Below are 11,800 nucleotides of genomic sequence, written 5' to 3' on the forward strand. Positions count from 1 at the left end.
TGGCGACCCTGAATTGCTGACCACCGCAAAAAAGGAGGCATCTTTTCTCACAGCTAGCCCCATTGGCCAATCCAAGTTGCATCTCTGCTGCAGGATCGCGTTGCACACACACGAAAGACAGGCACCGAGTAAGCACCAGCCAAGATGCCTATTCGCGTCAAGTCCAAGAAAATGCCAAAGTCCCGGGACATGAGCCCCGTGTCCATGCACTTTGACACGTTTGAGCTGCCCGACATTGACACGGACGATACCTTCCGCGAGGTCGTCAAGAAGCTCTCCGTGTAAGTTTTGCGCCCCGTCGTCTCATAAGATTTGGGCCCCATTGAGAGCGGCGATGCTCTCCCGCCGCCTCTGGGCGGAAAATGGTTGACCGAGTTTTTGCTGACTTGACGGATCCGGTCTAGATACTTCACCGATGTCATTGTGCTGCCGAGCACCTTTGAGCAGCTGCGCACCACCCAGGCCGGTGAGCCGTTGCGAGTCTTGGTCGATCACTTGAATGCCACCTGCACTAACCGGGCCATCGTCAACGCCCTTCTGTAAGTCAATTCCCCATGCCTCACATCTGCTATACTCTCCAGAGTAATTCAAGTAGTAAAATGGCCATACACCAGCCCCGTTTCTAACACATTCCAGCGCATTGAAATGGCACTATGCCGTAGACGAGGCCGAGTCCAACAAAGGCCTCTGCGAAGCCCGCGCCAACGCCTGTGAGATTGTCGCCTGGCGCTTCCTCACCCGCCTCTCGGAGCGCGAGGCCGTCGATTTCTGCCTTTACGAGATCCCCGACCCCAAGGAGCCGGCCACCCCGCCGCCTAACGCGGATCTCGAGAGCAATGAAAACTCCCCTCTGCTCTCCGGCGGCAGCTGGTCCAACCGCAGCGGCAGCCGTCGTGCCTCCGTCCGCCCGGGAAGCAGCGCCAAGCGCTACCAGCTCTTGTCCTCCCTGTCCAGGCTCACCATGAGCATGCACGCCGACCAGGACGAAGAGGAAGAGGACGATCCGACCTCGCCCTTTACCAACCTCAACGCCCTCGAGATCGCCGCCGTTGCCGACGCCAAGCGTTTCCTGAGCCAGCACGTCGTGCAGAAGATTGTCACGGGCATCTGGAACGGCGACATCATCTTCTGGGACAGCCTGTCTGTCCACGCCGAGAAGAAGCCCCGCTTCTACAACGCCCACACCACCGACATCTTTTCCCGCCTGCGCGTGCCCAAGTACCTCAAGTTCTGGGAGGCCTTCTTCTTCTTTATCTTCCTGTGCCTGTACTACTCCGTGCTCGTCACCCAGAACACCGAGCGCATCACCCACAACGAAATCGTCCTGTACGTTTGGCTCGCTGCTTTCCTCTACGATGAGCTCAGCGAGTGGGCCGATGCCGGAACCATCTTCTATGCCACGGATATTTGGAACCTGTTTGACATGATCATGATAGGCATCGGTATCACCTTTGCCGTTCTGCGTAAGCAACTCCCTGCTCCCACTATCTTAACCACGCAACGAACTAACACACCATCACAGGGGTTATCGGTATTGCGAACCACGACATGAAGATGACCGACACTGCCTTCAACGTCTTTGCTCTGGAGGCTCTGTTCATGGTCCCACGCGTGTTCTCCCTCCTCAGCTTGTCGCCCTACTGGGGAACCCTCATCCCCTGCCTCAAGGAAATGAGCAAGGATTTCATCAAATTCATGGTCCTCGTCGTCATCATCTACCTCGGCTTCCTCACCACCTTCTCCCTCATCGGCCAGGACGCCTACACCTTTTCCCACATGACCATGATCCTCACAAAGATCTTCTTCGGCTCCTCCTACGTCGGCATCGAAATCATGGACGACATCGATAAAGTCTTTGGGCCCCCTCTCATGATCATGTTCATCATCCTCTCCTCCTTCCTCCTCATGGGCTCCCTGACCGGTATGCTCTCCAACTCCTTCTCCCGCGTAATCACCCACGCCCGCGAGGAGTACCTCTACGTCTACAGCGTTTACGTCCTCGAGGCCTCGACCAGCAACCGCCTCACCCACTTCTACCCTCCCTTCAACCTCATCGCTCTCGTCATCTTCCGCCCGCTCCGCCTCTTCCTCCCCTCCGACGACAAGTTCCGTCACGGCCGCATCATCCTCCTCAAGGCCACCCACCTCCCCATCGTCGGCATGATCCAGCTCTACGAGAGCATCCGCAGCCGCGTCCACTCGGACGAGTACGCCGGCTTCAAGGGACCCCGCGGCCTCACTGGCGCCACGAAGCAGCGCTCCCTCGGCGTCTTCCAGGCGAACCGCCCTTCGTCGGGATACCGCGCCAGTGGGAGGTCCCCGCGCCCCACGGAGCGCAACAACCATCCTTCCTCGCACCACTCGTCGCGCCCGCAGACCCGCGCCGTCGAGGCCGCGGACGACATGGACGCGCCCTCCGTGGTTGAGGTGCGCATCTCGGAGCTCACTGACAAGATTGATAAGCTCACTGCTCTCGTCGAGGCTCTGCAGTCGCAGACGCAGCCTGGTACCTCCCCCTCCGCCTCCTCTTGAAAGCTGGACTACGATAGTCCATCCATCTTGGTCTAGATAGGTAAGGTTCGGCCTTGCCTGAATTGGCTGTTTCCCATCTTTGGCTTGATGTCAGGATAGTGTGTCTTACGCGCGCATGTGCGCCCGTATATGTGTGTATGTGTCTCGTCGATCAGTGAGAATCTCGGTTGGATCTATCTGCATTGCCCGGTGCATCTTCGGTGCCTGTCTTTCTGTTTCTGGTTCTGTTTTTCAGCTCAGTGTGTGCATATGCGTTTTGCTGTTTTTGGATGAGATGAAAGTGTGAGACTTTTTGGGATGTAGTCATGCTGATGCTAATGTTTTCTCGTGATCATTGGATGTCTTTCGAGTTGGTTGTTAGTTGGCCCTTGCAGTTATAAGCGCGCAACTTGTTAATTTTGGAAGATTTATGTTTTGAGTAGCGCCGGTGTTGTAGTACGTTGGCGAATCAAATTTGGTCTTTCTATGATTTCATATAACAACGTGCATTTTCTTCTCAGACGTGACATGCCAGAATCTAAAGGTGGCTGGCTGTACTGAACATCTACAGTATGAACCTGCCCGCAAGAGGAGGACGATTGTACTTGCAAACATCCCCTCAGTTTTGCAGCACCCAGTTTCTTGGGCACAATAAAGGAAATCAATCGTTCATTCAGCTTGTAGAATCCTCTTCCCAGAGAAAAGCCTCGTTTTCCACCACTTCCTCCGAAACCTCAAGTCCACAAATGAGAGAGGTGAGGTTTGAGAAAGGGTATCGCAAAGCCACCCCCGCCATCCCCAAGCCACAACCCAGAATTTACCCCGCCAGCGCCACACAAATCAGCACAAAAAAAAAAGAAGAGGTTTTCAAGCTGAGGTTCTCCGATGACAAAAATACGAAATAAAATCGGTAAAATGCAAAAGGGTAGACTTTCGCCTAATACAGTGACAAGAGTGGGATTCGAACCCACGCCAATTACTTGACTAGCACCTGAAGCTAGCGCCTTAGACCGCTCGGCCATCTTGCCTTGATGAATTGTTGTTAACACCATGCTGGGGAGGACTCAAGTTGCGTGAGAGCGTGAGTGGGTGGGCGGTGAGATAGCGGGGCGGGTATGTCATGCGTGGGCGTTGGTGTCCCAGTCAGGAAGGGTGCCCTTTGGAAGGCGTTGGAGACGTTGGGTTTTTCGTGGGTCGAGTCGCCCAAGGAAAAACGGGGTTCACTGATATGTGGCGCGAGCGTTTTCTATTTGGAGGAGTGAGCGTTTTTCAGTCGCTTCAGTGCCGATCTTCGGACCCCGCTTCCGCCGTTGGACCGGACCAAACTCCGCCGTTCTTGGCACCTAAATGACTTCAAGTTAATGCCAAACGTTGAAGGTAATGGCTGAGATGAACATATTGATATGTGTGCTTCATTCACATCATCCGCCTCTCTTAGCTCCACCGTCGTTCTTGCACTAGAGAGTTTCGATGACAGCGGCGGTAGTGGCGGTGGCACCTTGACGGAAGATTTCGATTCTCGCAGCCATGAAGATGAGTATAGCCATCCAAATCTTTCAGAGCCCACTTTATTCAACTTTGACTTCGTTTTCTTGCTTCGTTGCCTCTACGTGGCGCAAGAGCTTGTCAATATCCGCGCAGCCATCCTAAACCTTGGAACACCTCAGAGAACCCGACTTTGATCAAACCTCTCAAGTATGTGATGAGAATCGCACCCGATTTCATTTTAGACTGCCAAATAAATTTGTTTGTTCTTCCAAGAAAGGCGCATGGACACGGAAATCCTCCCCATGCGTTGTTACTTTCCTAAGCTGCAGGGTGCGATTACCACCGCTGTAGCCTTTACCCCGTGGTGTCGAATCGTAAGGCGCGCTGGTTCAACCCCGCGAGATCAATCTGAACCCATCTAAAGCATGAGCACCGTGTTAAAACCACATAGCGTGACGATAGGAGAGGATTCTACAATGTAGCGAAGCTAACAGACACACCACTCGTCATGCTTATAGTAGTTCAAAGCAGAGGTTCTTGCTCAATCTACGGCCCATGCCCATGTCTTTCAGCAAGATAATACAAATCAATGTAAACTCGAGAATTGCCAGGAAAATCACGAATTTATTCCATGCATCCTCACCAGAACTCTTATTAACCCATCAGACATCATCATCGACGGTGGTTGCAAAAGCTGCCGGCGACGAGAGCAGCTATAATGCAGCTAGCACGGTACGTTGTCTGCAAAGTGTGATGTAATCTGCTTGGTTCTTCTAAGCTCCTGTGGCTGCATGGAGGCCACCTAAGGATGGCTTTCCCCCAAGCTTGATTTGAGCCTTTACGCCCAGGATGATACATTTAAACTTACTAACAGCAAGCCTCGATCTGCCACTTCCACATGTAAGATACTTCTGTGCGTATAATGAGTTATGAATAGCCACCGTATGCCGGGAAAAGGAACTAGGAAGCAATGATCACCTATAACCCGCTGCGCCTCGCCCTGCTGCTTCGGCTCCGGCTCCGGCTCCAGCTTCCGTCTCCCCAGTGTGGGTGGGTACCACCTGGAAGGTCTGGAAGGTGGACAGTTGAGCCCACCTGGGAAGCTCCGATGGGGGAGTGTACATAATGGGCTTCGGCCACCAATTAGTCTAGCAATCCAACCTCCCCTTGACATACACTTGACCCCCACCTGTGCGGCTATCTACTCCCAAAACCCATTGCTCCCACCCCCAACGCCCCCAGCAAGAAGCGCGCCGCCTCTTCTTTGGCTCACGGATACACCCGTTCACCCACGGGGTCCTCCGGTGTAGCCTTGAATTTCAGTGACGCGTGTTTAAATATAGAGGATGTCGTGCTGCATGACCACGTCGATGCGGAAGGTCTAGACTTGCACCGCGCCTGCTACGAGGGTATCGGGTTTGCTACATAAGACAACCTGATCGTCTGCCAAGTTAACTCAGGCCCGGGCTGCCTCATCCGTCTCATCGTAGACACCGTGAATGAAGGGGCACTTCTCCGCAGCTAGATACCGCCGCAATTTTTTCTGAGGTAGACTATGGTGTGTCGTGAAGTAGGAAGCTATCGAACAGTCCTACTTTAGACAAACGAAGGTTCGGCTTCTACACGGGGACGGGTGTAGATATGTTCGACATGCTATGATGAACGACAAAGTATTCGGACTTGTTGAAAGCCAAGACTTTCAAGGGGAAAACAGTAAGACGGCCTGTATATATTATTAGGTAGTAAAAACAACCGAGTCTCTCAATGCCGCAGAATATCATCAATATGAGAGCTAAGACGTGCAATACTTCACTTGCAGAAAGAACTCGATAGAAAACACTGGAGAATCGCTCGAGCGTATCGAGGCACAGAGTCTAATACAGCATGAGTGAAGTACCCCAGGTCTGATACTGTTCATCGAAGCTGATGCTCGCATGACAGACATGTGGATGGGCTGCCGTGATGTGCTCGATCTCACCGTCTGTACGGTAGACCAAGCTGGGCATGTGAGGATATGAAGCCAATGGTGTAAATACAGTCACCAGCGACCGCTCCATGAGATGCCGACATCTTCGTCACCAGGGTAGTGCCAACCTTTCACCAACTAATTACCTCGCGGTCTACCCTAAAAGAACCATCGGTGACTAATATGCCTCATTTCTGCTAACACAAGAGGTGCCGCTTAACGCACAAACAGACCCTCCTCGGAACGTAAATCTCGTTCACAGACGACACGTGCAGCCTGCCAGCCCGCCATCTCAATATCATCGTATGTGATAGAGCCAATACCCCTTTTGTTCCTTTCTCAGCGTATATATATATATCCTAGCAGTGTACCTCAAGCAGTATCCACCGACCTAAGATCGAAACCAGCCATAGTGCTCGAGGCTAGGGGACCATCGCCTGGCAAGGAAGCGAGAAGCAGCGATGGCACGAAGCTCTCCATTGTCGTAGTTGCAGCTCTCCTCTACAAATTTAACACCACTTAGGCGAATTATAAACTCCATTTCAAGCACTTCATCACCCTTCGTCTCCTAAATATACGCACCCAAATACACACAAGCCTACGGCCAGAGACCAAAAAAAGCCCCGCAGAATCTGTGGTGGGAAATCCATAAGTATAATAGGTGTCTCTGAAAGCTCGTCCCAGGCTCAGGCTGAATCCCTGCCTCGTCGCTCAGCAGCAACGTGTAGTAACAAACACAACAAGTCGCCGGATACACGATCCTTGGCTCTCCCTCTTCTTCTTCCTCTCGGGATATTGCATTTGTATATAACTGCCCATGTCGCCTACAGGAAAACTTCATCTCTCGAGTCACTCCCCAAGGGCCTAGCTAGACCTCGATAGCTTACTAGAAAACAGGACCCAAAATATGAGAGAACTAAAGAACAAACCTCAAGAGGGAAGACCGTGCGTGTATGACACCGAGGCAGTTGGACAATCTGGACGAGTAAAGACTTCGCCGCATTCATCTCAATTAATTCCACTTGGCTGGGTCCTATCCATCTTCGTCACCATTCCTCACCTGTCGTGGAGTTCCCTCTTCGCAATCCCTGAAAAACAGCAAAACCAACGCACAGCCAGTCTACCATTAAACACAAAACACAAAGACACAAAACGTCGTCTTAATCGCAATCAATACTTTATCTAACATTATATCTACGACAGCGTCGCGCCATCACTGCCATCATCCCAAGCTAATCATGTCGGACTCGCACAACGCCTTCAGCCACCTACTGACAATAGCCACAGCCAAAACGTATCGCTAATCTTTTTTTCTTCGCCTTCTCCATCGGGGCTTGCCATCCGTCTTCTAAGTGATTGTTATGGCTTCTATCTACAAAGGGGTGTTTCGTTCCAATTCGTTTGTCCGTTCCAAGGCTTCCGTATTCTACCGTCTTTTTCTTTTTGGTGTAGCCTCCCTTCATCGCGCCAAACCCGGAGGTGCTTATCCCATCCAACTATATAAAGTCGGTTTGCTATTTATATATCGCCGTGTTCAAAAGCTGACGACAAGGGGGGTTGGCAACTTTTCACGCGTGAGAGCATTCGTCGCGCGCATTAAAAGTATAACCGTCTTCGCAAATATCGCTTCCGAGCGGATCTCGGCGGCAACTGCGGCAGGACCGGTCTCGTTGTCCACCATTCATGGTCCTCAGGAGTAGGCGTCGTCTCATCTTCACTGTCCGGCTCGGCCGCAGCGCTTTCCTACTGGCCCGCAGCGCTAGCCAGCTCGTTAAGCTTTCCTCGCTCCTCCTCGGTGAGCATGCCGTACCATTCCTGGAAGTTGGCCACGTTCTCGCGCGCAGCGCGCATGAAGAACTCGGTCAGGTACGCTTGCGTCTCGTCATCGCGTTGGCGGGCACCCGAGCCTTCGATGAAGGACATCAGATCGGCCTTGGTGCCGCCCAGGCTAAGGTCGAGCGTCTCAGGCTCATCTTCCCATCCGTCGTCTTCGTTCTCCTCATCGGCGAACTCTGCTGCGGCGGCTACTGCTGCAGCATTGGCGGCGGCGTTGGCTCCAGATGCGGAAAGAAGCTCCTCGATGAGGACCTTGAGAATCTTCAAGGAGGCAGGAATGACGGTGTATTGGTCAGGGTCTATTTGTGACGTTAGCAATCAGGCAGTCCACGCATCCAGCAGTTCACTCACTAGCTTTGGCGCGTGAGCGCGTCATGATTCTGCCATCGTTATTGCTGTTCACAATAAGGTCACCCTTGACCATTGTCTGGGCAAGACGGGGATCGTTCAGAGAGTAGAGCTTGGACAAAGCAATGACACTGCAAAAGTCAGTATTGGTTTACAAGGTTAAGCTTGAGACACGTACTTTTGACGAATCTCATCATAGCCAGCAAAGCTGACTGAGTTCTCGAGCCACTTGCTCATAACGACCTGCAAACCGGTGTTTCCATGAATCTGAATCTGGCTGAGGAATTCGACAACATCACTAGCGCCGACGAGGGACAGACGAGCAAAGACAAGGATCAGAGATTGGATGAAAGGGGCAGCCTCAGCAGACGCCAATCTGGTAGCGACAGCTTGCAACAGCTGAGGCAAAAAGGGGCCAAGACGCTCCTGTCCAGCCTTCTCGACGAGCTCTGCCGCGAGCCCACCAACCTCGGAAGCAGAGTTGTCCTCAACAGAAGGTCCCAACAAGCGGTCGATGATGTGGAGGCAGACTTCCAGACCCGAGCGGTTGTTCTCGTCGTGCCAGCCGAAAACTTGGTGGTGGTCGTGCATCAGCAGGTACTTGACAGACTCGGCACCAGGACGGAGGACTTCGCCCTCATTCGACTCCATCAACAGACGGTTCAGCTTAGGAAGCGTGGCGGCGACGAAACCAGCAGGCAGGGGCTCGGAGCCGTGCTCGACAAGCGCGGTAAGCAATTCGGTGGCAACGGTGACGAGAGGATCGTCCTGGGTGACGTTGGCGGTGTTGAAGGCCGCAGTAAGCGTGGGCAGAATCTTGGCACAAAGCGCTGTGTAGGAAGCGGTATCGGACAAGGCACGAACAATCTCCTCAAAGGCCTCGCAAATCAACATGGTAGCCTGGAAGTTGGAGGCGCCAAGCTTGGCAACCATGAAGAGAAGGTCGACGGAAGGGACATCCTGGGAGAGGACAATTCTGGTGTCCATGTTGATGGCTGCGCGCAGAGACTCAGCGAGGGTAACGAGGAGCTCATCGGCATCCTCCATCTCCTCGGGGTCCTTGTTCTGCATGTACTGCGCAATGGCGTTGATGATGGGAACTTGACGGTCAGCCGTGACCCTGCCGGAGCGGATGAAGCCCTCAACGGCCTTGATGCAGGCGACCTGGACAACTTCCGACTCTTCGGAGGTGATGCATTGGATGATACGGTCAAAGAGAGCGGGAGGAGTCTGAAAACCACGGGCAAGGGTGCCTCCAACGAGGTAGCCTCGGGCTCTCAGCAGGGGCTGCTCATTTTGGTTGACAGCGTAATCGACCAGGCCGAGGTAAGCCTCAGACAGCGCCTCGGGAATGGGCTTCTCCATATCCTGGAAGTCGCTCAGGAGCATGTTGAAAAGGTAAAGTGACGCCTCCTGGCTTCTCCACGAAGAGCCATCGCCGGGGAAGAGAGTCTTGGTGTAGCCAAACAGGCCCTCGACTGCCTTCTCGCTGTACCACTCGCCGAGCTTGATCAGCAAGTCACCGGATGCCGTGCGCGCAGTGTAGTTGGCGGTAACGCTAGTTTCCTCGGCAAGGTAGAGAGAGCAGTCAATATCCCATAGCTCCTCCTCCTCGCGGCTGATGCGAGAGTATCCGACAACCATCTTCATGACGTCGACCATCCAGGGGGTCTCCCCTGCCGAAGCGTGGGCAGAGAGCTGAGCCTCAAGCTCGGCCTGGACGGGCGGCGCGCGGAAGCACTGGTTGAGGAAGTCGAGCTCCTCGAGAATCAAAAAGTCCAGGGTGTACGGCAAGCTGTCCGAGTCCTCGAGACGGCCCTGAGCCTCGTGTCCTATGTAAAGGTCCTCGTGGGGCTTCTGCAAGAGGGAGAGCTCCTCCCAGACGGCAGTGAACAGGCTCGTGCTGTGCGGCAGAAGCAGGTGCGGGAAGACAGACTTGACCTTCAAGAGAGTCTTGACCACCTGCAACTTGAGCGCAATGATGTGGTTCCAGCTCGGGGGCTGGCCGTTGCTGGTGAGCTCGCCAGCGGCCTCTGGGAGGCGGGACTTGAGCACTTGGGCGAAAAAGGGGTACCAGTCCTTGAGCGCCTCCTCGGCGAAGCCCTTGACTTCCTTCATGTGGTCCTCCTTGACAATATCCATGAGGTCGAAGCATGATCGGAAGACAGAGATGGCGAGGGCGCGCAGGTTGGGTTTCCGGTTCTCGTTGAGGGCGACTTCGGTGACAGCCTTGACAATATCCCGCGCCATGGTGAAGAATTGGTCCTCACTCAAGCTCTCATCAATAATGTCGCCTAGGACTCGCAGGGCGCCGTGAAGTTGAACGTCGGTGCTCGTGGGGATGACACCCAGGACGGTGGGCAGTAGGCTGGGCCATCGCTCGGGGAAGTCGGCCGACGCAATCTTGCCGATGGCATAGCTAGAGTTGGGGAGAAAAGCACAAGTCAGCAAGGCGTTTGTTCTCTCTTGGGGGATTCCTGTAGACGACGATTGGGTCCAAGATGCTTCGGGTGACGTCGAATTGGGAACTCCTAGGCAGAGACGAGCGCACCACCATACCTAGCAGCAACCTTGACAGGTCTCTTGTCCTCATCGCTGAGGGCGATCTCGAGCAGAGTATTGCGCAGCTGCTCGCGTGACGCATCGGAGATGTCAACGGGGGGCTCAGCAAAGTCCCTGTCCTCTGGGTTCCAGTTCTTCTCTATAAAGAGTCGCAGAGTACTGAGGGCGGCCTGGCGGATTGCCACGTCGATGGAGTTGTGATTGGCGATGTTGGCCAGCGAGGTAGGGAAGGCCGGGTTCGCGCGAGCGTGCTTGAGCTCGATCTCGGCCTGTTGGCGGGGACCCTGATCGGAGCTCTGGGTGTTGGCCAGCAGCGAAACCAGCTGGTCCTCCATGTTGGGCGCGAGTTCGAGGGTTCGTGACTGTATGTGTGTATGTGTGTTATAATTCGTGGTTCACACGCTCTTGGGTATGGTGGTTGCGACGGTCGGGAGCGACGTGCGTGTGTCCGTCGTTGGACTGCGTCGGGCTTCTCGTTGTGGATTGTATGCGCCGGGTCGGTGGAATTTCGTCCCCAGAGTATTCGGAGGCAAGGAAGGAGGTAGGTGAAATGCTTAGCGCGACCCCCACGGGATATTGTCCAGGAAGGAGAGAATGAAGAAAGAGAGGTGCGGTGTAGAACAGGGGGCCCGTGGCTGACTCAACCCAAGGTAGACGGGTAAGGGAAGAGAAGGCGGTGGGTTTGGGGAAATAGACTAAAAAGTGGTGGTCGTGAGGAAGAAGTGGACTCCGTGGGTTATGTGAGAGTGTGAGGAAGGAGAGGTGTCGTGGGAGTAGATTGTGTGTGTGTGTGTGCGATGGCGGGCGGTGGTGGCGGTGGTGGTGGTTCTCTGGTGATGTTTCTCACTTTCTTTTTGGCGGGGTGGTTTGGTTTACCGTTTACCTTAGCTAGACGCGCGAGTGGAGTCTTGGGACGTGCCACAGCCCACTTGCACGTTTCTTGGGCACTCTCACAGGCCAGACGTTTCTACAAAGTATCCGTACGTCCAGGGCAGTGAAGGTCCAGGGTGCCTGCCTTTGGAGGGGTTGTTTACATGCACTTGGCGCAAAGTACCTCACCTCGCACTCACCCAACAGGCTCCCACAAAG

The 11,800-nt window shown here is 54.0% G+C and overlaps 2 protein-coding genes and 1 non-coding gene across 3 annotated transcripts; 1 reads left to right on the plus strand and 2 right to left on the minus strand.

Moving 5' to 3' along the window:
• Positions 1-144: 144 nt before the first annotated feature.
• On the plus strand, positions 145-2,532 carry N0V96_007347 (uncharacterized protein; the record flags this gene model as incomplete). The annotated part of the gene is made up of 4 exons (XM_053191488.2): positions 145-281; positions 405-539; positions 637-1,463; positions 1,523-2,532. The coding sequence occupies 4 exons, from the start codon at positions 145-147 to the stop codon at positions 2,530-2,532; spliced, it is 2,109 nt and encodes a 702-aa protein (XP_053051050.1).
• A 925-nt stretch (positions 2,533-3,457) lies between these two features.
• N0V96_007348 lies at positions 3,458-3,539 on the minus strand. The gene has a single exon. It is a non-coding gene; the product is annotated as a tRNA-Leu (tRNA).
• A 4,169-nt stretch (positions 3,540-7,708) lies between these two features.
• N0V96_007349 (uncharacterized protein) lies at positions 7,709-11,046 on the minus strand (the record flags this gene model as incomplete). The annotated part of the gene is made up of 4 exons (XM_053191489.2): positions 7,709-8,100; positions 8,153-8,280; positions 8,328-10,568; positions 10,709-11,046. The coding sequence occupies 4 exons, from the start codon at positions 11,044-11,046 to the stop codon at positions 7,709-7,711; spliced, it is 3,099 nt and encodes a 1,032-aa protein (XP_053051051.1).
• Between the last annotated feature and the right edge of the window lie 754 nt (positions 11,047-11,800).

This window comes from Colletotrichum fioriniae (genome assembly GCF_027942845.1).
Source record: "Colletotrichum fioriniae strain IMI 355084 chromosome Unknown scaffold_8, whole genome shotgun sequence".
NCBI classification, from domain to species: domain Eukaryota; kingdom Fungi; phylum Ascomycota; class Sordariomycetes; order Glomerellales; family Glomerellaceae; genus Colletotrichum; species Colletotrichum fioriniae.